The sequence below is a fragment of the Gavialis gangeticus genome, unplaced genomic scaffold (genome assembly GCF_001723915.1).
Source record: "Gavialis gangeticus isolate Ggan-Ray unplaced genomic scaffold, GavGan_comp1, whole genome shotgun sequence".
Taxonomy (NCBI): domain Eukaryota; kingdom Metazoa; phylum Chordata; order Crocodylia; family Gavialidae; genus Gavialis; species Gavialis gangeticus.
In genome coordinates this window covers 118,302,427-118,329,727 of record NW_017728992.1, presented here as the reverse complement: position 1 = coordinate 118,329,727, position 27,301 = coordinate 118,302,427, and the positions used below count along the sequence as shown (strand labels likewise).

Here is a 27,301-nt window from a genome sequence, read left to right as displayed (position 1 = left end):
CCATAAATGGAGAGGGAAGGATTATTACAGCCCAAGTCACAAAAGTCAGACCAGAGTTCGATACACATTTTGAATTCTCCCCAAGACTAGAACACTTGCCAATGTGTTCAGTACTGTCAAGGCCAATGCTACCCCAAACAGCTTGCAATCTAATCTGCTGAAGAAAACAGGATAAGTATCATGGTGAACCCCTTCTTAGGCAGGGGCCAGATTCTGCCTTCCTTAGTAAAATAAAGCAGTACCTTATTTTGACAGCAGACATACCATCTTAGATGCTCAACTAGTGTTAATCAGTGTAGTACCATGGAAAGTCAGTATTGCTAGGAAGGTCAGAATATGGCACCAACCTGTGAGCTGGATACAGCTTGCTTTTAATAAAGCTAATAGGCTAACATTCCTGTGACTGTCTCTCTTTGGAAAGGGGGCAGAACTAATGTCTGTTACCTAACTTAGAAGAAATCATATAAAGAAGAACTTTTTTCTAGCAGTGAGTTCTAGTAAGAGAAACCTCACGGGCTATGAAAGCACTAGAACCATTGGCTATAAATTAATAAAGAAATTAAAGTTTAGTTGCTCAATAATACCAGCATCAGTATTTGGGGGAAAAGTCTGAAGACTGTGTAGAGACATCCGAAGTGAACATAGGAAAGCATATTAAAATTATGAACATGGCTATAATTTTCAGCAGATCAACATTCATTATTAGATGAAAAATTAATCTCCACAGAATAATCATTCACAGAAAATCACATCTGAATAATGCCAGAGGCAGAAAACCATACCCTAGAAGTACAGACTCTTTCAACTCATGGAGAATTTTCCAAAGACACTTAGGAAAAAGATATTCTTACAGAGTGAATATGCCAGGCAGGGCAAATAGAGCAGTTATAAATTTCTACCTCTTAGCCTATGCCTGGAAAAAAAAATTAGTAAGAAATGACATCAACTGTGGCGTAGTTAGCAAACAGCTATCTCGTGTACCTAGAATTTCAGACTCCAGGCAAAAATAAGAATTATCATCATTAACAGACAATAAGATGCCACAACCTATTAACTTAATCTGTTGCAAGTGAAGAACCTAATTTCATTCTCAGAAGTTAGATAAATGACACATTTGCACCAATGAACTCAGTCTGTACACCAGTATATATATAAAAAGAAATGGACACATGACATACAATCCCTACACCAGCATAATTTACTTGGATGCAGAAAGAGTTACCCTGGGGTGAATCAGGTATAAAACTTCATCAGCATAACTTACTTATGGGGAAAATATCAGAGGTATAACAATACTAACGTAAATTACTTGAATCTAGTATAGTGTTACCCTGGGATGAATTAGGGGTAACATTAAAATGATGTCTGTTTGTCTCCTCTGGATCACAGCATAATTTGCTCGGCTGTACAAAACTGATGTCAAGTACAGTAATGTAAACACGTCACATATCTAGGTCCCTTTGCAAGCAGGAGTCAGAAGTAACCAAAGTTAGGCAGGTTGTTCTCCTGGCCAAGACCTGTGTTAGTGACATTAGACTCCACATAAATAAGCTACAGAGAAAATGTTCAGACATTCTGCAAAAGACACCAGTCCGTAGCTGGTTAACCTTGCTACCTGCAAGCTTATTATAATCTTGATTATTGTCAGGATGATTCTTTCCTGTTGTGAACTGTATCCCAGCTTTAATTTGGGCTTTTGTTTCTCTTTTTGTGGGCCTTGTGCCAATCTCCCTGCCACACTTTGTGGTATCAACTGCAATTAAGGGAATGTCTGAAAAAATAATGTTATTTTGATTGCCCTGTGTCAGACACTTTGTTTGCATTTTATTTTTCCTTTAAGTCTAATGAACATCTCTTCATGGCTTTGAGCAAGAGAGTTTATAAAAAGAAAAAAAACATGTTGATGCTCTCTGATTTCAGCTGGAGATGAAAGTCTTTATAGGCTACACATGACATACACCTAACGAAGGATAGAATCCTGACCCTTCTGAGTTCAGTGCGAATTTGGCTGTTGATTCCAATGCTTCTAGGATCTTCCCTAATGCATTTAACAGACACAATGAGAAATAGCATCAAGAAATAGAAATAGCATCCTACTTGCCAAAAATTCCAGATTCTTTGGCTGCTCACAAGTGATACTAAATTATTACATGATATTCTTAGGATATCAACTTAAATTGACAGAGTTCACAGAGAGGCAGGAAGCTATGTTTCAAACTGTACCTTGGCTTTCCTAATTTTTCCCTGCATGCCCATGTGATATTCTAATACTCTTCCCTAGTACTATGACAAAGTTTCCACTCTTATGGGATTCCTTTTTGAGTTTCAACTCATTGAATAGATTGCGATTTAGCCAAGCTGTTCTAGGACAATGGGGCTAAGGACCTCTTCTTGTTTGTTCCCCATACTTTTCACATTAGCATATAAACATTAATATCAGTATTAAAATTCAGAATTCTGATTAACATCCTAGTTCTGACCTCACATACACCAGTTTCTTATAACTAGCTCTTAATTGACTCTATTGAGTTACTTCCAATTTGCACCCACGTCAGAGATGAACCAGTTCTGTGTTGCTCCCTCATCAGCACATAACTGGGAGAATGTACTTTAAGTAACTTTGCACTTTCAACTGAAAAGCATATGTTTACAAAGAAACCTTTTTTTTAATTGTATCTACCAATTGGTCCTCCATTATCTGCATACTGTGTCATATATAATGATGTCAATTTTAGGCACAGATCTAATCAAAAGGATACTGGGCATGTCTACATGAGATGCTGACTGTGCAGTTGCTACTGCACAGTCGTTTGGTTCTTGCATACACAACTACTAAATGACTACACAGTAACCAGAGTTACTGCACAGTAGCATCCCCAAATGGCTTTTTGGTGATGCTGACTGTGCAATAGCTCATTACTACTGCATAGTAGCTTGTTACTATTGTGCAGTAGCATCGCGTCACACTTCGTAATGAGCTACTGCACAGTCAGCATCTCATACAGATGTGGCCACTGTGAGCTGAACCAGCCTAAGGAGAAGCATGGGAAACACTGGGTGTTTGAAATATCCCGGGGTCAAGATTGCTGCTTTCTTCTCCAGCAAAATTTCTACACCCCTTACTTCAGCTCATCTAGAGGGATGAGTTAAGGAGGGGGGCTCTTGCTCCCCTTACTGGCCACACAGTCCAAGTCACAATTTAGCATATCTCACTAAGGTGACATCAAGAACGGACTCAGGGAAATTTCCTCCTGCCTCTCTGTGAACTCTGTCAATTTAAAATTGTCATGTCATCCAGATGATGCAAATTCCCATAACAAAATTTCTGCTTGAGGCTCTGATTACTCCACTTTCAATGATTTCGTTGACTCGACTACACAAATGCACCACACTTCCAGCAAAGCTTCCTGCAGCATCACTTAATTTAGCAAAACAAAACCAAACCCCATTTACATACAGAATGTTTGAATCCTGTTGCTAACTATTCTCCATTTTGGAGGAAACCTATTTTGAACGTGCCTGGTGGGTTAATTCTCCAATTTTCATAGAAAACTGTCTGGTACCTTGAATGTATCCACGCTGTTGGGGTTAAACAGCTGGTATTTCCCAGATCCCAATATAATTTGGCCAGAGGCCTTGTTTTCTCCATAAGCATAAAGAGACACTGTTGCTGTAGTGCCTGCTGCTTCAAAATTTCCAGTGATTACAGTAATCTTCCAGTCTCCTTCTGCAAAGTAAAAATTAAATGAAAACACTTTTATTGCAGTATCTGCTATGTGGATGGTGAGTGTGGTGTGTGAGGCAGCTGATGTGCAGGGACCTGTTAACTGCAGTATATCCCAGCAGTAGTTGTGTTAGAGAAGCAGTGCCTGAACTGCAGAACATTGCAAGTTCAGGATGCAAAAGCAAAGGTGTTCTTCTTAACCTCCCACAAATTTTCTCAGTTTACATAGGCTTCCAGAGGCTAGAAGTCTCATGAGAAAATGAGAATTGATTCCTCACTGATATTTTTCACTTGGAGCATCAGGCGGTAGAGGAAAAAGAAAAGAGCCATTCCTGCAGTATTTGGGTCATGACCCGTCTGCAGCCCAGAAATGTAACGGGGGGAAAAAATGGGAATATATCAAACCTTCAACATTGTTAGAATTAAATCAAAATTTCATTCTCATCTTGCATCCTTAGCACTGACCTAAAATTAGTATGCCATGTCAGCAAGAGACCTAGCTGCCAATAGAAGTGGGATTCACATGGGAAATTGTGCTTTTTTCATGAGATTTATAGTAAGATGTATTGTAGATGTTTAAAACAATAATATTAGTGCACTGTATTACAGAATTCATGCATGTTGAAATCACGAATGCTTTGTAATTAGTGATTTTCAAACCTTTTTTATATTATAGAACTCTTGTTTAGTGAGAGAGCCGTTTGAAGACAGTCCAGAAATGAAAATTGTGCTCTTGCACCTGAAAAGTACATGCCCTCTGTTGTTTCTTTTATTGTGCTTTTTGTCCTTTGTGTACAACAGGTTTCATTTACTGGTTTTTTATTCATTTTCCAGGAAGCAAACAACAAATGAAATCCCAGCACACAAACTTGCTATTAATAAATGTCACACTGTATTCTACAGTGGTATTAATAGAAAGCTTTGTGCCTGTTAATTGCTGCATGAGTTAAGCCTCTGGTATCTGACAGAAAACACTTTTATCTTGAGCTAGCCTGATTATCCTATGCTTTTTCTACTTTGTATGGATGCATGTGTCCAACACTATATAGGTGTCGCAGGTGTGACAAAGAGGAATGAGGCCCCTAATTCCCACTGAAAGTCAACAGAAGTTGGACATTTCCCTTTGGGCCTACCTCATCTCAGTTTGTACAGACCTACTTCTGTAGACAGGAAATGTCATCAGTTGAGGGGACACTGATAAGTAGCATGACTGACAAGGACAGGAACTGCACGTGGTACCTCAATTTAAATTCAAATTCCCAAACAGTGGAAATTTTTCAATGGGTTGAAAATAGTTTTGCCTGGATTTCTGTTACCTCACCCATCATGTTCCAAATATCTTTTCTCCTAAAGTCTAAAAACTGCCTCAAAAGATTAATCTATGATGTTAGTACAATTTTTTATGGAAGTCAACGTAACTATTTTTCCTGGTTCCCTGTACATCCTCCTCTAACCCTAAGGTCAGCTCCAGAGCCACATTATCAGTGCCTTTGCATCTCGATATTCTGGCCACTTTTAGGAAATACAGAGGAGACACCCTACTGAGCATACCCTAGTTAAACTGCACTGTGCATTCCCCAAAGATGAAGATGTTCAGATAGCTTTTGGTTTGGCCCAATAAACAGAGAGGAACCACCAGCAAAGTCCAAATCCAAATTTTTATCAGGAGCCAGACTTCTACCGGCACATGGGAGGGTCCTGATTTGGACCCATCTGTGCTTACACTGAACACCTAGGAGTTCCACCTAGGAGTTCTGAAATGTTCTTTGTTGTTTCATTTACAGCCAAAAGTAGAGAGACCTTGGGAAGATGACAAGGGAAAGGAAATGGAGATAGAAGAGAGAATGTGGGCATGGCATACGGATCTGTCTTCCTGAGAACAGAAACACCCATGGTACCTTTGGAAAGAAAATATGTGCTTCTTCCAAAAACAGGTGTTGCAAACATCAAGTGTTAATAGAGCATAGTTCTGGTTGTTTCTGGAACCAGAAAGCTAGCAGCATTTTTTATAACACAAAACATTTGAGATTTTTATATTTGTTTTCATCAAGACAGAATAAAAATGAGACCTTTTGAAAACAGCGATTTAAAAAAAAACAAACGAGTGAGTTGGGTCAACAAGTCCTCAGAATGGCCTATAGATTGATGTCTAGCAACTAGGAAACCCAGGTCCGTGTCCCTGCTCTGTTTCACCACAAACCAGATGAGTGCCCTAGCCCCCCCTATTCTCTGGCTATTTTCTTCATGTGCCATTGACTACACATATACCACACAGACCTGCCTGCCTTGACCTGAGGACAGTTTTATCTAAGCCAATGTTTTCAAACCAAATCAAAAGCATTTGATTTGATACAAGAAAGCAGATTTAAAGAGAAAAGAATATGACCAACTCTACTAGCCAGCAAGGTGGTGTTTTATTTTCATAAAAACAAGGAAGATAAATACATGATTAGTATTGCCTCCTATTATTTTCTTGGGCATCTGTGGCCATTTCTATATCCTGTGATCTTTAATGTTTATGTTCATGCTTGGCTGAAATGACACAATGTAGTGTCAAGCCCTACCAGTACAGGAAGAACCAGACAGAGCATTTGAAATGGGTTTTGTGGCACTAGCTATTGGAAAGGGCTGACCTAACTGTGGTACCACACCAACAAGACAGAGATTATAACTTTCTGAGAATGGCACAGAGAGGACTGAAGGCAAAGCTAATCATTTTTCCAAATAAACTGTATAAAAATCAAAATGTACATTTGAATATAATTTTAATAATAATTAGATATGCATTTTTTGCCATGGGGATACCACTTGAAATGAGGTAACGGGTCTCAGTGGATATCTTGATTACTACAGTAAACTATGAATAAACATTTTAAAACTTCTTCCTGGCAGTTTCCAAATTATTGCTCAATCTATGACATAATGCATTCCTCATGGTTGGGGAAAATGTTTATGTTATTAGGATATGGCGCTTAATCATCATATGTTACAAGGACAGAAAAATCAACAAGGAGAGTTGAACAAGTAGAGTTGGAAAATGAAAAACTAATGGTAAATAATGATTATATATTGCCTTGAGTGAGAGATTCATGGTGGAAGGTATTAACAAAAAAAATAAAATTAAAATTGAGCACTAATGAACATTATATATTTCCAGACAGCAAAAAGACACAAAAACAAAAAAATGACAGACTAAGAAAAAGAATCTGCAAAGGGCAATACTGATGTGATTTAGCATTCCAGTCAAAATGAAAAGTTCAGGGATTACTGAAACATTCAAATAATGTGTTGGCAAAAGACACGTGTGGCAGGTAGTTCAAAAACAGAAACAATCTTGTTGAAAAGACAGAAATATGTAACAGGACTTACCATTTGCTTCCTCTTGCATTTTTGGTGGTTGGTTTATTTCCAATTCTGCCAAATATAAACAATGAAGTACAGTTAATAAAAGACTTGTCTGGTGAAATTAAGATTAGCTGGAGGTGGAGGGGGGTTGATATTATATGACATTAACCATTGGGTTGCTGTATAAGTGAACACTCTATCTTTTACCACACTAGTGCACCCCCTAAAATACCCCTGGGAAATGGAACTGGGGAAGTAGCAAAATGCTTACCTCTGACATTTTAAGTGTAAATTCAGCATAGTTTGATTCCATGCAAAAGAATACAAATTATTGATATCAATTTCATCATGTAATAGTAGTAGCCCTTACCTTGAGGGTAGAGCTCAATTTCTGAATGAATTATACCTTGGCACATAAACGGGAGCCACCTAAGAATAGCAAACAAACAAGAAAGAAGTCAGGCATCAACTGCTTTTTCTTTGCATTAGTATATTATTGAATAATCCAATCCTGACTTCGAATGTTGAGTACATGTAACAAGCCAACTGTCTCTCGAACAGGTGCAATACAGTTTGATACACATTGGGTGCAGCTACACCTGATGCCACATTGCTGTAGCAACGTGCTACAGTGACGTAGGATCCACAAGTGTCTACAAGTGACCAGCAGCTACTTTGCCATAGTGGCACACTCCTCCATTATAGCATGCCACTACGGTGAAGTAGCTGCTAAATATAACTGTGCACTGTGTGTACAGTTCAGTATGGGTACTTACTGAGCCATGCTTTAGTACTTCCAGAAGGAAGTATTAAAGCACAGCGCAGTAATTTTGCCATAGGGCAACATGTAGATGTACCCATATTCATGAACGCCACGTGCTCCTGGAGGCTGGGGGGGTATGGTGACCATCTGCAGGCAGTGGCAGTGATGGCAAGGGAGTGATGGTGGTGAGCAGGGAGCTCCTGCAGGTGGCTGCGACAGTGTTGGCGGGGGGGTGAGGGGTGGCGAGTGCTGACCAGCAGTCGGCAACCACTGGCAGACACCACCAGTGGTGGTAGCAGTGGCCAGCAGCGACTGGGGACTGCCCACAGATGCCACCAGTGGTATTGGTAGCAAGGGGTAGGGGAGAGCAGTGACCACCCACAGGCACCACTGGCAGCATCGCTGGCACTTTTCATAGGGGGTGCACCGCCAATCTCAGAGGATGTATGTGCACCCGGATGCAACCCCTATGCATCGCCAATGCTCATAATAAAGGCCCTTTGTAGGGCCTCGATCCTACAAAGACTCTGTCACTGGAATTGAATTAACTGGATAGGATCTCTTTGGCTGGTTGCTTTGTTTTTTTTAACTTATACTTCTATTTCCTGCAATACATTTATACCTCATAGGGTGCATCTACATGAGACACTTTACTGCACATTTGTCTAATCTAATGTGCAGTAAAGCATCACTATATATACATGCACAGCAATTAGACTATTTTATCTTAGTTTAATGTGCTGTTTTAGTTTTGTGTACCTGTAGATATAGAAATTGGTGCATTAAACTAATGCACCAAAGAACACATGTAGATGCTGACTGGGAACAGATTGCTCCTGGTCAGCCTAGGTAAATCCCCCACCCTGTGGAGTTCAGGATGGGTCCCAATCTCCATGTGGCTGGAAGACAGCTGCCCAGCAGCTTGGACAGCTCTCCCCCACTCCACAGAGATTGGAATGGGTCCTGATCTCCATATGCCTGGGAGGCAGCTGCCCAGCAGCCAGGCCAGATCTCCCCATCCCATGGAGATTGGGACCAGCCCCCTGCCAGTCTGGGGATGGCACCTGGGGAGCCTGGAGCTCTACCTGGATGCTGCAGGTGGGGCAGAGAAGGACAGGAGCAGCCCTAGACTGAACTACTCCTGTTGGGAGCAAATTTGCTCCTGACAGGTGCTCATTCAGATGTGTGCAGGGGTGCAGTTTAATGTACCCCAATTTTCTGTGCAGAAAATTCAGGTGCACTATTACATATGCAGATGTACCCAGAGTGCCATTAATTTTTAAAGCAGCAGCCTCCCTCTTCCACATGTTAAGGATAATCACAAAGACAGTGGTATATACAAAGGAAATACTAAAAAAAATAGTTAGAATTATTTCTGTTTATGGTTCTGACCAAAGTTCCCTCTAAGGAGTAGCGGCCCATAAGCATGCCTTTTCAGTCCATGAGTGCACCACTTCAGTTCCTTTTGGCTCAGTCTGCCGCTAAGTGTCCCACAGTAAGGTAAAATTGATGCTGTGGCCCAGCCATGGACCAGATACAATCAATTGATAGAACTGAAAGGGAGGCACCGGGGCCAGCGTGGGACACTTTCTGAAGGTAAGCTCCTCATGCAGGGCAGACAGTAGCTCCTCCCCAAGGTGAGGCAAGGCAGGGCTGGGGGCTGGGGCTGGGGCTGGGGCTGGTGTGGGCTGCCACGGCTCCGGGGAACTGCTCTACAGGGTCTGCCAGCTCTGGGAAACTGCTCCACTCCCTGGCCCTGACGCCATGTGCCTCCTCACTTCCTGAAGCAATGTAGGAGTACAGAGCAGTTCCCCAGAGCTGGCAGAGCCCACAGAGAAGTTTCCCAGAGCCCACGCCAGCCCCCAGCCCCAGCCCCCTTCTCCATCCCCATCCCCATCCCCACTTCGCCTCAGGGAGGAGCTGCTGCCTGCCCTGCATGAGGAGTGAGGAGCTTGCCTTCAGCAAGTGTCCCACACCAGCCCCGGTGCCTCTGCTGCACTCCATGCCCAGCTCCTCTCTGGGCGGGTGTGTGGCGTTAAAAAGTTGGTACACGGCAAGATTTTTACTTCTGCACAGCTTACAGGGAACCTTGGTTCTGACCCAGCTGGCTTTGTTATCTCTAAGTGAGAAAACAGAGGGCCTGATTCTACTCACATACACCAGTTTTTCGCTGCTGTAACTCAAATCCAGAGATCTCCATTGAACCACCCCTGATTTTATTAATGTAACAGAGGAGAATTGGTCCCAGCCTGTGTTTTCAGTATATTAGAAACAGAATGCTAAGAGACATTCCTGCAATAAATAAATAACATCTCCACAAGTCTAGCTTTAAACGCATCTAGCTTACGAAGATACAGGCATAGGGCAAATCTTGTCCCCCCTTTCCCCTGATGCCCCAGCCCATGCACAGTATACTGAGCTGCCCCCAAGGTCAATGAAGACGCAGTCTAGTCAGTCTTCTTTCTAAGAATGACCAAACCAAAAGGTACTTTTCAATACTCTTACTCGGGAATCCATCTACCCAACTCTTTTAGTTCATTTCTGTTCCACAAAAATTGACTGTAGAGCAGGCTTTTTTTTTGTCTCAGTTTACTGAGCCCAATTAATTTCTTGTGTGACAACTAACTTCCACAGTGTTACACTAGGGATGAATTTAGTCTATAGAGTCAAATCTGGAACTCTGTGCCAATTCTAATTAAGCAGGGTTGTGCAGGATGGCTCCAGAGAAGGCAAGAGGGATAGATTTTTTCTTTATCCAGCTGCTGAACCTGTCCCTGTGGCTAACATCAGGGTTGTGATAGCTCTGTCACTGCAGCCCTACATCAGGAGTCAAGGTTAGCTTACAAAGGTACAAAGAAGCAACTGCATCAGGCATCCTTCATTTCCTTAAGGACATGTCAGAACAGCCTTAAGTGCTTGGGTAAGGGTATCCCTTGTATTGCTCAGCTGTGGGGTACACAGAGCTCTTCTGGCAGAGGCTTCCCTTAGCCAGAACCTCCTTCTGATACCAGGACCAGAACTGTGTCAGTTCTGGTACCTAGCAGCTGCTATATGCAAGATAAGCTCTGCTTTTTGGAAAACAACTGTGATTTAGCTGAAGTTGCAAGTAAAAATACATTCAGTTTCTGAAAACCTGTATTGCAGTTCTCTGCATCTCCAGTGTCTCATCCTGTCAGTTTCCAACCACCACCACATGTCAATTTCACACCAAGGACTGGCATGAAACTGACAAAGAAAGAGAGAGGTCTGCAACAACAGGAAGAGATGCTGAAAATAACCAGAAATGATTACCAGTAACACCCGCAGGAAAAAGGTCAGTGAAACTCCTGATAAATATTCAGTCTCTTTTGTTTCCAGAAAAGGAAAGAAAAGAAAAACTTTAGAAGGGGTAGGAAGTCATATGGCTCTTTTCTAATTAAATAAATTTTGCTTTGCTGACTGAAAACAGAGAACTGGGGCCAGAGCACTCAGCACCTTCAGCACCTCAGTACTTCTCTAGTTCACTAATAAACCCAATCCTATAAGGTCTGAACATTCCCAACAGAACCTTTAAAAAGGTACTTGCCATTAAAAAGAATTTTTTACCTTAAAAAAAGAATAAAAACCTTTAAAAAGAATTTAAAATCTAATCACATCTGACCCTAATAAATCAAATGCACCAAACAACTGACCTTCTGTTTTTCATTGCTAAATATGTATTAGCCTAATGGTTTATTTATACTGTTCTCCTTTTAAAACCACATCGTGCATATATTTTATCATCTTAAATTCTGAAAGAGAAATATTATTTTTTCATTAATACACCTCAAAAGATTATTTTAAGAAAAATCCAAGAGAGTGACTAGATTCTGCCTAGAAAAAAACTGAAGTTAGGCTTTTATCAAGTTAAAAAATGCTGATACTTCTGAAGTTAAATGACAAAAATAGAGAATATAGTATCTTGTTCATTCCATAGATCAGGAAGGAAAAAAAAGCAGGCAAGTTTTCTGGTATCAAATTGAAATAGTCATTATGGCTGAAGATAAAACATATGAGAAGGACCTCTGATGAACAAATCATTTTCCTTCCTTGAAATGAGCACTGTGTTTCTGCTGTACCTTTTAGCCAATAAGGCAGAATCAGAAGCCACTCCTTGATAGTCTTGCTGACCTATCTTAACCTCTCTACAGTAGCAATATTCTTTTCAGTAAAAAGGAGGAAAGAAAGAACTTTTCTTTCCTTTTCCATTTTATAGTCTCTGCTGCTCAACTCCTTCTGCTGACCAGACTCCTACATGCTAATTATCCCAGAATGAATTCACCAAAGTGCCCTGTCATGCATGAGTTCTGAGTCACATGGCTCACCGGAGGATGGATTTAATACTAAGCTGATCTTCCTTGCTTGAGGTAAGCAGCTGGCCTCATTTCTCTATTGAGACTGCTGCCAGATTCATGTCAGAGAGAAGTATATGTTTGTTTCAAAATATATTGATGGAACAACAACCCGATTGCACCCAAAGCTGCACCCCTTACTTACACAAGAAATGCTTCATCTCATACCTATACATTTATCTTTATATATATAATTCATTAGGATTTAGAGTATGCTTTTCATCTCAAAGCATTTCCCAGAAGCACACATATTTATTCCCATTTTAAAGATAGGAGACTGAGGCACAGGGAGTTTCAGTGATTGGTCAAAGTTATGAACAAATGAATGACACCTCTGAATGTACTATGTGATAGGATTAGAGCACTGGTAATTCCTATGTAAAATGATCCTTTTCCCCAAAACTTAAAGACTTTCTGCTTTTTTTGAAAATAGGTTTATTATGTATTGTTGCTTCAGGTTTTAGATTCAACACATTGCATGGATTAATAATGGCCCTTGACCAACTGGAAAGCTTGAATGTGGAATGATAATACCATACATCTACCTGATAAACAATTAAAAGAAGCTCTTCTGAGATGAGGGCATGAGCAATGCTGCCATAAGGACAGCTGAGCTACTTGCAAACAGTTAGCAATGATTAGAAGTAAGAACATCTACCTCTTTTTCAATTAAAACAGGATAGTTGGAGCAAATCCAGTCTTGCACCACATTAAACATCTTTTCTTGTGCAATAATATATTATCTCATATTTTCAAATCCAGGTATCTGGTAAATCAATTTGCCAAAAGTTGGTATTTTGTTCATAGAAATACAGATACCTAGCAAGAGCTCCAGGTGCACCTAATTCCATCAGTGGAAAGCAAATACAGAGCTCAGCAACTCAACTCAGCCTACCTTGACAAATGAATCAGGTGGAAAAGAGGGCTCAAGTCAAATAATGTACAATAGGTACTTCTCCTTGTCCTGACATCCCCTGGTTTACTCCTAGAAATAAGACTAACCAGACTGTATCTTAATTGACCTTGGGTAGCTCAGTGTATTGTGGTGGACCAGGGTGAAGAGACGACAACCAGGATGCTTTATGTAGGGTTATGCAAATACGGTTTAGTCTGCAAGTTTGGGCAATGCCATATGTATTATCTGTATTCACATCATTCTCTAAAATGTAAAAAGCCTGAATAACACAAGATTTCTCAAATGACTTTAGCTATGCTCATTTAATTACTTACATTGAAGACCAAAATACTTCTATTTGACATCCTTTTTTTCCCTCCCTCCAAAGCCAGTGAAGGAACAAAGGCTACTGCTGGTGTGTACGTCTCTTAGATTTCCCACGGAGAATTATGCTTCAATTTAAAAACTTGCTTGCATGATTTATTTTCTCTTTCGATATGGGAAATTCTCACCCACAGTCTTGAGCATTGATCCTTGTGTGCACAGTTCAATAATATAATGTGCTGAGATACAGAATTGCCTTTGCTACACATTACCTGGCAATCACTACATTGAACAATCCATGCTGGAGCAATAAGTAATATGCGTCTAGATAAATAACACTTTGTAATATTCTGAATTTGCCTTTTCCTGGAAAAAGCAAACTTAACACATTTATTGGCAAAACATCTCACCTGGGCATTGTGGACAAGGTTCAGAGCCCAACAAGCCAATATGACATTTGAGAAGACAAAGCTACATTAAAAACAAAAGAACTGTGTGTAAAATTCTACCTCTCACAGTTGAAAATATATTCAGAGTCCTTCTCAGCTTCTCTGATGATCACTTTATCACAGTACCAGTACTGTGACTTGTTATTGGCCTCACAGTGCAACAGCACCTTCTGCAGCTTTCCAAGAGATACAGCTTCTATTTCAAATGTATCAACCTAGAAGACAAGAGCCAAACAACACCACACAAGACATGGCACACTGAGAAAGTCTGAAGAGCTGCTGTATTATAAGAACCTGAGCCAACTCTCATAACAGCCAAGGAAAATATTCCCATTGGCTTTAATGGAAGTCAGATTGTACTTGAAGGGTCTGACCAATGCTTATTGAAGTTACTAAGCATCTTTCCCCTAAATAAAAGAATGATTCTAATAATTAAAATTACTTGTTTATCCCTGCTCCAAAAATGGCACAGAATTCTTCAGTACTGGTCCAAAAACTGGCAAGTTTGTTCCACCAATTTCATTTAAGGTATTTTAAAAGCATGTTCTTAATAAGGGATATTTTTAAATGTAGACTTCCCTATCTTTTGGTCTTTATGGTTTCTCCTACTCACTTCACATGGTGTTTTCTTTGAAGAAGCTGAAACCTGGTGTGCCATTTTTTCCTTGTTATCCATTTACATTTGTGCTTAATTTTGATAAAGACTACTTTATTAAAGGTGTGCAGCTAGCTAACCAAGACAAATGTTCAGGTTGGCTATGTTTTGACATACTAAAGAAGAGCATACAGCTCACTCTGAAGTAAATAGCCTGAATCACATGCAATGTAAACATCCAAAGAAACAAGGTCAAAAGCTATAATTTAGTTATATGCACAGGGGGGCAAACAACTGCATTAAGACAATGCAAAGTTTGCAATCAAGCATCAAAACAGGAAACTACAGGTTATCCATGCAACCTTATTTTTGACTCATGTGTACATATTATATATACTTGTCAATTTTCCAGAGGGCCCTGACCTGAGATAGTACATACTGAATGGATAGCTATTTGATATTTCTCTTCATTCTCATTAGTTTGTGTGGCCATGTCCATTATTTACTGGAACTACCCAGACCGCCTGCTGAATACAGAATAATTAATTTCCTGAGGGGGCCTTTCTACAGGACTGTTATTGCAACATCTAATTTCCTTTAAACATTAATAGATTGTTCTTCACAACACCCCTCTGAAGGGAGGTGGTATTATCATCTCCATTTTACAGATGGAATTGAAGCATACAGACTAAAGCAAAACTGTCAAAATGCCAGCTGCTTTTGGGTCCAAGCATTAATATTAACACTAAGCATTAATTAGTATTAATACATTCAGAACACAGCTTCAATGAACTGTCTTCGGTTTCACCTGGGAGGGTTCAGCATTTTTGCAAAGCAGATCCTAGGTCTCTCAAATTGGCTATCCAGAAAACAAAGAAACACACAGGCCAGGTACGGACATCACACTTTTACCGGCATAAGTGATTGGAAACCAGTCTATACCCGTAACAGAACAGAAGTTCAGCACACAATAACTAGTTTAAAAATGGCTGAACCTGGTCTAAGATTCTTCCCCCCACCCGCCCTCCACCAAAGTGCAAATGTGTGCTCTGTTCACTATCAATCTAAACTACTCTGCTTACAGAAAACCACATACCTTAGATCAATTCCGCCTTGAGCTTTTTGAATGTCTGTACCTAGCCACAATGAGCAGCTTCTTATGAAATTTTGGTCAATTTCCTGTGTGATTTCCGGCATCATACAGGAAATCTGTGGCAGGAGTATTGATAAAATACAGTTTTCTTGGATAAAGGACAACTGTTTTATCCTCTAAACAATTTTTCCCCCTGCAAACCCATGCCTCATTTGTGCCTTTCAACTTGTGCAGTCAGAACTGTATCCTCAACCTTTTATATAAATTATAATGAAAGGCATTGTCACAAGCCTACACAGTAGAGCTCTCTCAGAAACTTTAGCAAGGTTCATTAACTCCTTTAATGATTACTTAGATCTAAGGCATTACAAATATGGGAAAACCTGTAGTCTATATTGTTAAATGAGTATAGATCTACTTGTACTTTCCCAATAGATTATCATTTTGCCAGACTTTCTAATAACAATTCTTCCATATTTATATAGGGAGTTGATTTTTTTTAAAAGTATTATGACAAATAAGTGACAGGAGCCAATGCACCTGCATAACTACACCCTCAGCATTAGGTCACCAGGCTAAGACCATGAACTATGTGAAACTACCCCTACACAACCATGACGTCCTTAAAGACAACCACAAAAAAGTTAGCAAATCATGGACAAATGTCTTCTCAGTCTCTTTCAGGCTGGAGTCTTTCTCTTATGGCTCGCTGTTGCCTCAAACTTCTGCTCTGGGTTCTTCAGCTCCTGCCTTGCCAAACTCTTATTTCAGCCTTGTCCCTTTCCCAGCATCATCCACCTATTTCTTTTCAGTTGCCAGATGGCAGTGTAGATTACTGGTTCCTGAGCTAGCTTCAGTTCTGAGACATCCGGCATTCAATCCTACTCCTGCCATTGCTTTGTGTGGCCCATGCCTGTGTTCTGGACAAATACTCCAACAAGGCATTCTGTATCAATTTTGAGCTGGGTAAACATTTCTCCCATGTTACAGATGGAGAAACTGAGTCACAGCAGAGGCTAAGTGATTTGCCAAAAGCCACTGAGGAAGTTGATAACTGAGCCAGGATCATTATTTAGTAGCCATGCTGGAGAAGAATTTTAGTAGTTCCAGAAGTTCAGACACTTGCTCAGTCCATTAAGTCACACGACAGAATGCTGCATGTATTTAACTTATAGAAAGGCTTTTAGGTGAATGAAAGACAAATGAGATTGCTTCCTTTTTACCTGGGCTGCATTCAGCAGAATGAAAATGCTTTTTGGTATACACCACATGTTAAAAGAAATAAACAGCAAATGGGATCCTGCTGAGACCTGAAGTAATGTAATAGTTTTGGTGCACTCACTTGCGTCCAGCTTTAATTCCTTGTGCCTTGACTGAAAATGTCTGTATTTTCCTATGTGGTTTCTCTTTCTTCTATTTTTATCTTCTTCTCTCATATCATTCTGTTTAAGCTCCTCTCGCCTGTTTACTCATTTGGCTTATTATTCCTTTCCAGTTTACCTAGTCCTGTTTTATTCTTACTTCTAATATTGTCTGTTCTGAAAACACTGTATTATAGTTTTAAAATATTTAATAAAAAGTAGCTAAAGTGCTGTGTAACTGTAGCCAACATTTCCATTTGTTCCTTTCAAAAGCAATTTTTAGCATGTGTAAAGGCTACTTAAAAGCATTTCTGTGAATATACAAAATTCCTTGTTCAACTTTACCATTCCTCTCTGAAATTTCACTGGCATATCTGATTTATGCAGAAGTCTTAAACCAGAATCTCCTCTTTTTCCATAAATACAAAGGTAAACTGAAGAATCTGTTTCAGCTTGCTCAAAATGGCCAGTGTAGACATAAACGTTGTATCTTATAACTTCCAAAAACAAAACAGAAAAAGAGAAGAAAACACGAGTTAACTGAGTCCACAAAGAGAAAGATTACAATCCATGTGTATTTGACACTTTAGCATACTGAAGACTTTACCACAGTGTTTTCTTTGCAATAAATTTTCAGTTAATGTTCACCCCTGAAAATTCTTGTAAGAACCTTCATCTTCAATTGCATATTTGTGAAGTACATACCTGGATAAATGGATTTTCCAGCTTCTACTAGTGGGAGCTCACATATAATATCTCCATCTCCACGGCTTCTTGACAACCACTTGTTTGCTGGAAAATTTAACAGCCTCCTACTCTTTATGTGTTCCAGTGTCACCTAGGGAAAAAGCAGAAGTAATAACCATAACAAAATGGATTTTCTGTACTGCTGTACTGAAAGAAGAAACCCTATATTTCCTTTGCATATTCTCCTTCATGCATCCTTTTCTTACTTCAGGAAAATAGTACAGGTAAAGTGTACACAGCATCAGTATTTACAGTTCAAGACTATTTCTATTTTTGTTTCCACTTTTGCAAAGCACCTTAGCCTGGATTCAGAAAGACTATCTATAGAAGGAATCTTTATGCCCATTTGGTCCCTGGTATTTCTGCTGAAACTACTAATATTTATTCTTTATTATCTGCTAAGAGTTCTCAAAACATGTCTTAGTTTTGGAGCAAACATGGTCATGAATTAACTTTGCCTCCTTACTTTACTAAATATGACTGGTTCAGATTTTTTTATCCATGGATCACCTCCATAGTCTTTTGTGCTGTATTTTGGCAAGTGGTCTAGGACAGGGGTGCTCAATCCCCAGCCAGATCTGGAACATAGAACCATGTGATCCAGCCTGCAGGGCTCTCCAGAAACCTGGAAATTTGGTAAGGAGGAATGATAGCAATGAAGGCTGCCACCACTCCTCCATCACCAGTTTTCTAAGCCCCATGGGCCAGATGACATGGCCTTGCATGTGGGATCCTGCCTGTGCATGGGGAGTGAGGCTGGGCCCAACCTGATGCCATATGGGGCCATGGCCCAATCCAATAGGTACAGGGTTGGGGTACAACAGGCACACCCTACCATCATGTCCAATGCTGGGGCTCTGGTTGTGGGGCTACCTGCAGTGGGAGCCAGTGCCTTGGCTTTCACCAGAAGGTGGGCAATTCCAGCAGCACCATGGTTAGAAGCTTTACCACCAAGGCCATAGCCCACTGTGATAGGTCTTTTGCTCCAGCTCCAGGCATGGGGGCAGGGCTTCTGGTGGAGATGCTGCTCTACTGCTCTACCAGGGGTGCTGGCTGGGGCAAAAGTTCAAGGGCCAGATGACACAGGTCAGTTGGCTGCACCCAGCTTATGGGCGATATACTTGACACCTGTGCTCAGAAGGAACAAACTAAAACCCTGGATTCAGAAGACTCTTATGCTCTGCCACAATTTAACACGGTTTGGAATTCAAATGTTGACGTTTATTTGCCATTGAATTCTATAGTAATAGCTGTCTTGTGTGTTGCTTCCTGTTATTAGAAGAGCATTTTTATTTCCTTTTTGAGGAGCGGTTATTATAGCAGCATTTCCTTCAGTTTTTTCCTTCCATAAACCTTCATTAGGGAAAGCTATCAGTGCCAGAACTATTCTGTCTTTGTTTCTGCTGCTTTTGTGAAAGACTATGCTGTGAAAAAGTTTTATAACCTAAATTATGAAAATAGATCCTTGCACTCAACTTCTAAGAACATATTCTGGGGACAGAATAACTACTTTAAATTGGTCATCCATCAAAATGTTAATTTATTTTATTTAAATAATATTTATTTAAAAGAAAAAAAAAATTTTGTTCCAACATGAAATACTCTTACAACAGCCATTTTAATCTCTAACTGAATGTATAGACAACTTCAAAGGTGGATTGACATAGCTCCCCCTGCTGATTCGCAATAAAAGCAAAAATTAGCTACATTGCCAGGAAACACAGCATTCAAGCTATTTTTTTCTGGCATGAAGGAAATGGTTGGAGGACTGGGAAACATGACTTAAGAGGAGAGGCTGAGGAAACTGGACTTAATCAGTCTGAACAAACCAGAGAAGACTGAGGTGGTGTTAATAACAGTCTTCAGCTACCTGAAGAGACTGTTCTCAGTGGTGGCAGATAACAGAATAAGGAGCAATGATCTCAAGTTGCAGCAAGGAAAGTATAGGTTAGATATTAGGAAAAACTTTCGGATGAGAAGGGTAAAAAAGCACTAGAACAGGCTATCCTGAGAGGTTGTGAAATCTGCATCTTTGGAGGTTTTTAAGAGCTGGGTAGATAAAACCTTGGCTGGGAGGATATAGGTAGGGATGGTCCTGCTTTGAGCAGTGTTGGACTTGGTGACCTCCTGAAGTGTCTTCCAACCCTACATTTCTATGATACTATGAGATTCTTCAAATCCCAGGGACACTTGGACTAAGACGTTTTAGAAATATTCTGCAACTAACAGGATGGAAAATAGGATTCTTGAAATCATTTGAGCACAAATGAAATGTTTAAACCTCTGCTCAGGTTTTATATTGCAAATGTTAAGACCTTTGAGCTAATGTCAAAATCTGTCATCATTGTTTGATTCAGGTTGCAAGTTTCAGATTTGGCAAGATGAAATAATAAAGTAAAAATGATGTGCGTGTGTTCCACAGGTACAAATTTCTTATGTAGAATTTTGAAAGAAATACCACATGATGGACCTGTACTAATGTGAATTTATTTTGCCTAATCTGTCCCGGCATCAATCAGCAAAATAGCACAGAATTATATAATTTAGTAGCTTTGCAACATCTTTTTTCTAAGAATGGCATTTTTGTGAGCAAAGGTGTGCCCAGTCTACCCCAGCTTATTCATAACCAACTCCCATCTGTTCAATGCTTCTGGCCCCATAAATATCATGGCCTTCTACAACCAGTTTCTAGAGTTAGGCTCAGAGCATTTGATAAAACAGACTGAACAAATTAAGTTAAAATTTAAGTTTTTAGAAAACAAAATTTGGTAGTAGGTAACAGTGCTGTGAAATTGGCATAAAGGAACCATAAGGTTTAAAAATGAAAAAAATATTTAAGTTGCTAAATTTAGGAGACTTTAAACCACTGTTTGTCTCAATTCTCTCATTGTAAAATGGGGGCAAGGAAAACATTTATTCCTGCTTTTAAACAGTGTTAAGAAGAATTGCTAGATATGTATAATTGAACGTTATTCATCATCTAACAGAGCACACAGTATTTCTAGGATTTCTAAGGACATATAAAGATAGTGCTTTAATTCACAGAACTGACTAAGCTGAGGACCAAACATAATATTGACAAAAAATTCTTACCTTTTGCAACTTCCATTCTGGTTGTTCACTTGTTCCATCATGTCCTATCCTTATCTTGTAGATATTCCCAATATTTTTTATTTCAACCTGATTTTAAAAAAGAGTACAACCTCATATAACTAAGAATGAAGCATGAAAGCTCTATAAGTAACATTTCTCTAGGTTGAAGATGGTTTCAGCAATGTGATATCCTGAGTACTGTAGCCAATTCATGACTAAAAATAGCCTTACAAAGCTCACTCACTTTGGATGAGAACTTCTTGGTGGTAACAGTAGGATTCCATATACAAAAGTGACAGCCAAAGGTACATGCCTATCTGTGTGTATGCAATGCTAATTATTTCCTAACTTCCTTGAAAACTGGTAGTAGATGCATGTACAAGGACAGGCATGACACTAAGCCTGTATTTTTGCAGGCAGACCCTTTTAAACTGCATCTTTTCAAAAGATGGCCATCAAATTACCAGTACATTGTGCATTATTGTACATTATTTGGGAAGTGTCTAGATCATTGCCTTAGTAGTGACAACCAAACAGTATATTTATAAAAGTACAAGCAAGAATAACATCATTGCTAAATATCCTGTAGATGATCTACAACTTTGGTTAGGTAAGATCTGTGCAGAGGTCAATGGTTTCTAAAGCTAGTTTCAAACCAACTGTCTAAAACTAATTAGTTTAAGAATGCAGTTTACTCCTCTAGTTGCCCCTGCTTGTCTAAGATATAAGATAAACGGGTATTTCCTCTGCTGCTTACTAAATACATTTAGCTTATTTAATGCAGACTTCATGGACATTAGATACAGATTTATTTTATGCAGTAAATATAAGGGGAAAATGTTTTTCACATGACAGGATTATTTCTGCAGAGGTATACAGTAAAATAATGTTCTTCACTTTTATTATCTACCTGAAATTCATCCTCCTGCCTGGGAAGAAACAGCTGCTCTCTATTCTGCTTGCCAAGAGTTATTGGTCCAACTATGCCTTTGTCTCCATATATCCACAAAGTGATGTTTGCTTGAGTTCCTACATTTCCTGTCAACACTGACACTTTCCATTCATTGTCTGAAGGAAGGGGACACTTGCTGCCTTGGGTATTTCTCTTTTCCTCTGTGAAATACAGAACATCAGTGGGAGGTCAAAATCCACAAGAAACTGACAGTCTGTTATAACATCAGCACATGAGGATAATGTAACAGAAAGACACCTGAATTTTTCTTTCTACTAAGTGAGGAAGCCTAAAAAGAGTGATGTTTGTTTCATGCTACACCATATTTACTTGAATATAAGATGAGTTTTTTTTCCCCCCTCAATAAGCATGGAGAAAAAAGCCCCTCTTCTTATATTCACATAGGGAGTGGAGTGAGAAGCATGCAGCTGCTGCAGCGGTAAGTTTGGTCCTGAGCCCAGGTGGATGCCAGAATCAGACCCACAGGAGTCTCCTGCCCCACCTCTCTACTTCCCCTCTGCAACTTCTGTGCCCCCCACTCCCTTGCCTCCCCCTTACTGTCAGGTGCAGCTCAGCTCTGGCTCGGTCTGGAGTTTCCCCAGACATGAAGCAAGTGAAAACTTCTTCCCCTGCCCAGCTAAACAGCAGTGCAGACACTGCTGCACTACCTGCCAAGCCAATCAGCAACACCAACATGGCTGCATGGCCCAGCAAGGAATAAGCTTCCACATACTGTACCCTGGGATGGAGAAGCCTAAGTTGGGGGCAGGGGGAAGCAAAGACTAGAGGAATGGGGGGAGAGGCAGAGGCTGTGGGAAGCTGGAGATGTGGGGTGCAGGTAGCAGGAAGGCGGCAGGGGGAAGAAGTAGGTGGGAGAGAGGACAAGGGGACCACCTGGCTGCCCCCACCACTGCTTCCCTGCTGTAGCAGTGGGGTTGGGGGGGGTGAAGTGGAAGGGGAGGGGGGATTTAAGCCCTCCAATGCTTAGATTCTATACCTGGAAAATGATAACAAATGTATACATTTTCCATACATAGAAACTAATTATTGGGGGGGGGTCTTATATCCAGGGTCATCCTATGTTTGAGTAAATATGGTAGTTAACTTAAGTAGTTCAGCTTCAGCTAAGTGGAAAAGGATGTGTACCTCTAATGTGTGCTAGCCTTCCTATCCTTACTCACAGATAATTGAAATATCATATTATACAATGAAGCCACCAGCTTCTAAAACCTTTAAAATACCTACAGGGTAGTAAGGGATTGGAAAATAAAACCATGGAGAGCTGAGAGAGATGGTATAATTGAAAGCACTTTTCGTTCCATTAAAATATGTGCTTTCTTGGATGAGGGTCATACCTTGATAGAATCACCAATGCCTGAAAACAGAAACCAATTAAAGGCCAAAACAAAAAATGACTGTGGATTTTAAGGGCAGGATGGCTTTATACCTCTTAAAATCAGCCCAAGCACCCATTTTCTTTTTTACCTTGCAAACAAAATAAAACAGTAAAAAGTGTAAAGACTGTATTGTACAAGTTACAACAAACACAATTCACCACAGGCCACCGGCAAGGTTAAACCTACGACCATCAGCACCAAAGTAGAGCTAGCTGGGCTAATGGGAGTAATCATTAGCTTTTGGGAACAGTAAATTGTTAAACTCTGGGCCATATCTTATTCCGCTACTTAGACACCTCCATGCCTACAGGTGATCCTATGCTGCCTTACTCAAGTCCCTGAAAAACAATACAAAAAGTGAATTAATGCTTCTTCAGGAGTTTGAGCAAGGTAGAACAGGATAGCACCCAGAAACTTAGGGTGCAGGCAGAAGTGTAGCTCCCACCTGTAACTCAGAATGATTTCTGCAAAGTGCTCTGAGTTATAACATTACCCCAAACCAAACAGAAGTTCACTGTTAGTTCCAAGGGGGTGAGGGGAAGGGGAATCTAGCCGCTGATTGCACCCAGGTCTCCACAGCAAAAGCCCAGGCTCTCTGTCAATGCTCAGAGTTTCCAGAATGGGATGGAGGGGAAAGGCGGTGGAGGGAGCTCATCCTTGGGGCTCCCCAGATGGTGCTGAAGGGTGGGGTGGGTGAATTGGAGCCCCCCACCTCAGGGGGGCTGAAAACCCCCAGACTGAATTCCCTCCACTCCCTTTCCCTCATCCCATTCTGAAAACAGCAACAGGGTGGGAACTCTACAGACACAAGTTACAAAAGATGCTACATTTTGAAATAGTCTTTATCTGATACCTCATGCAATGAGGGGTCAGATTTTTACCCGATTGGTCATTTTTGAAGCTGTCTGCAGCCTTGCACTTGCATTTGGTCACAGCTATAAACAGTTGTCTGTGGTCAGACTGGGTGAAAATTGTCACTTCTATCTGGACCCTTAGATGCCTAATAAGGCCAGATTCTGTTCCACCTATTTGTATTAGCCTCCCACAAGGAACACAGCACAGAAAATTTCACAAGCTTATAATGTAACCACATATCATTTGAGAGAAGATATAATTCACTGAAGCAAATGCTACTATTAATTTTCCACCAATCTGAAGAGATAAAGAAAGATGTGAGGATCTTAGATGAAAAACCTGGAGGTAAAGCATGAATAAATGGACTCTTTGTGCTTTGTTACGTTACATTTAACAAGTGCTATATTTAGAACATAGTAAGCTTTAGGATGACATGGAACGTTTTCTGAACAGTTGTATGTTGATGCTTACTACTATCTAAATATAGATCATAGTACCTCACTGGAGCCTTTTGTTTTTGACATTAAGTCCACTTCCTTTTTTTCTGGTAAGCAGATTAAAAGAGAACAAAAATTGAGCAACGTGCATGAAAGAAATCTGCAAAATCTCTGGAATTCAAAGTAAATCCATCTCCTTGTAAATTTTTGTTAGTGTCATTATGAAAGTCTGAAGACTTAGTGATATACAAGACTTTGAATCCTCTGGATTTGCTTCTTATGAAACTTTCATGAGCAATAAATTCCACATTACATTGAAATGTCTGTGAAATAAAGTGAATAATTGAAAAGATTGCTCAGTTCAACATTCTGAAACAGTGTCTTGATTTTCTCTTGTAATTTCAGCAAATATTACTTTTACATTATTGGTAGCTACTTTTATAAAAAGAAAAGGTAATCAAAGAAAGTTATATAGCCAGTTGTATCAACTGAAGGATTTACTAATATCTAAAAATATCTGAGAACTAAATTCAATATGCTCTGTTGGAGAATGCTTATAACAGGATCCAAATGCACTAAAGTTGACTTAGGTATCCAAGTATTTTTTTTTTATATCAAGTTCACTTACTTTGGTTTGTTAAACATAAGATTAAAAGAAAACAAAAATCAAGTGGTGTGCGTGAGAAAAATCCACAAAGAGAGTCTCTCTTAATAGATTAAATCACACAAGTAAGCCAGCTGATTCAGACAACTAAAACACTCAGTCTGCACTGGCAACCACTAACAGAGATTCCTGCACAACTGCAGAGCCCCAGTGAAGCCTAAAGGAATCTCCTACAAAAATTGAGGACCAGTTCCAGGATCTTTACATGGACAAAATGTCAACTGAAATCAATGGGAATTTTGCCTTAGTAAAGACTCTAGAATGTGGTCCATACATTGTCAGATATTTTCACCAATGTCTGGCTAATTATACAATCTACTTATTAACTAAAGATATATTTTTCTGTAAGATGTCACTATAGAAAGAGTCAATGTCAAAAGGAATATTCTTTTTACAGTATTTACAGCTAAGATCAGAAGCAAGATATTCAAAATTATATATCAACACAATGTCTTTGGCTGCATAGACAAATTCAAATAATCTGGGAGAATTCTTCTGTGTGTTCTTCTGATAGAGAAATTGACATAGAGACAAATGTACATTCAAATGATGAGGCCCTGAAGAGTGGAGGGCTTACAGTGCTGACACTGCAGCCAACCAGGTGAATTGTGTAGACAACTCAGCATGCTCTGCAGGCTCCTTTAGGCTGCCTGGTGACAGATGGCAACAGTGTGTAGGGAAGCCCTGATTAGCTGACCCAGAGTGCCCAGGGTCAGCCTGTGTTTCCCTGTAACATGATGTGGGGCTTATGAAGGGGATGTGTTTTGCTCCCTGATGGAACAGCAGAGTCCAGCATGTGACACATTGTCTCACTGGGCCAGGAGATGCTGGAGGGCTATGTTCTTTTCTGCCAGCAGCCACTGCATGTATAGACATTCACTCTCCTAGAAGAAACTCTGCTGGGAGTGATTTAACCCTGGTTCTTCCCAGGTTATTCTTCCCCTGGAGTGGCCATTTTTACCCCAAGAGAAAAAGCCTGAACATCTGTAAAGTTGTGGTTTCTCCTGGGAAATCTGTGACTCTTCCAAGAGAAACTGAATACATCTGTACAAGGCCTATATTTCACACCAAAAGATTCACTTTGAACAAGCTAAATTTTGGTTATTTATCTCAATCAAAACTTTATAATATATTCTTGATTGTGATTATGAAACTAATAAAATATTTGTTTTGGTACAATGTGGACTGTTGATGAAAGTGAACATTTATAAACAAGCTCTTATAGATAGCAGAGAAAAGATGGACTTTCCATTGCACCTATAGGGTGCATCCAGATGAGCACAGATATTTGGTTCCCTGGGAACAAGTAGCAGTGGAGCACCTTGCAGCGCAGCTACTTGTCCCCAGGGAATGCCTCTCCCACACATGCTTGGGCACACAGCAAGTTGCCCTGGGAGCAATGTGGGAGCCTGGGACCAGGACTGGACTGGCCCCAGCAGCCTTACCTGGGGTCCTGGAGGCCTCCTGGTGCTGCAGCCATGGCGATCCTGCTGGTCAGATCCTGGCAGGCAGCCGCAGCACAGCTCCAGGAGGCCCAGCTGTGCTTTTCAGCAGTGTATGCTGCCTGAGCATGCACTGCTCCATTTTGTTTTCTGCAGGTTTTTTTGACTCCTGGATATCCAGGTGTCAAATGGAGCAGCGCACACACAAGCAGCAAGCCCTTACAGTGTGGAAAACACCGGACTGTACAGTATGTGGTACTCCAGACATGTTTGCAGTGCCACATACTACATGTCTGGGCTCATCTGGATGTGTCCACAAAGACTACCAGACTATAGGTGTTGCCAGGGCAAATGTAAGATTTTGAAAAGGAGGGTGCAGATCTGTGGTGCATCATCACATATAACACAGCATACATTTTTCTTCAGGCAGAAAGAAACTAGAAGCTTTAGAGAAGGAGAAACAAATATAAGTTATTAAAATATGCATTAATTTGCTATATTATATATAAAAGACAACAAACTAGGCAAAATAATCAAAACATGTTGAATCTTTATTTCTGTTGTCATTATAATACAATATTTCAGATTCATAAAATTATCCTGACTGCTTCCAATGCTTCACTGAAAGTTATTTCCACACTGGAGTTGATATTCACCTGAGTTAATGTTTTTAGCTAGAGTTAATAACAGTCTGCAGGGCTGTGAAATAGGAGATACATTGCCAGACACATGTAACAGACACCAGAAATGTAGAAGAAAAACTGGCTTGATTAGTGAAACATCAAAACCATTAAA

General features: G+C 40.1%; 1 protein-coding gene across 1 annotated transcript in view; it reads right to left on the bottom strand.

The window, feature by feature from the left end:
• LOC109298716 (lipoxygenase homology domain-containing protein 1) overlaps window positions 1-27,301 on the bottom strand; it is a 236,860-nt gene that overhangs the window by 41,971 nt on the left and 167,588 nt on the right. Inside the window, exons 18-25 of the mRNA XM_019518967.1 lie at window positions 21,670-21,872; window positions 20,760-20,846; window positions 17,625-17,757; window positions 17,265-17,416; window positions 13,931-14,085; window positions 7,440-7,498; window positions 7,094-7,138; window positions 3,564-3,727 (exon numbers count right to left, since the gene is read on the bottom strand). Coding sequence (XP_019374512.1) covers window positions 3,564-3,727; window positions 7,094-7,138; window positions 7,440-7,498; window positions 13,931-14,085; window positions 17,265-17,416; window positions 17,625-17,757; window positions 20,760-20,846; window positions 21,670-21,872 — 998 coding nt within the window. The remainder of the gene's footprint in view (window positions 1-3,563; window positions 3,728-7,093; window positions 7,139-7,439; window positions 7,499-13,930; window positions 14,086-17,264; window positions 17,417-17,624; window positions 17,758-20,759; window positions 20,847-21,669; window positions 21,873-27,301) is intronic.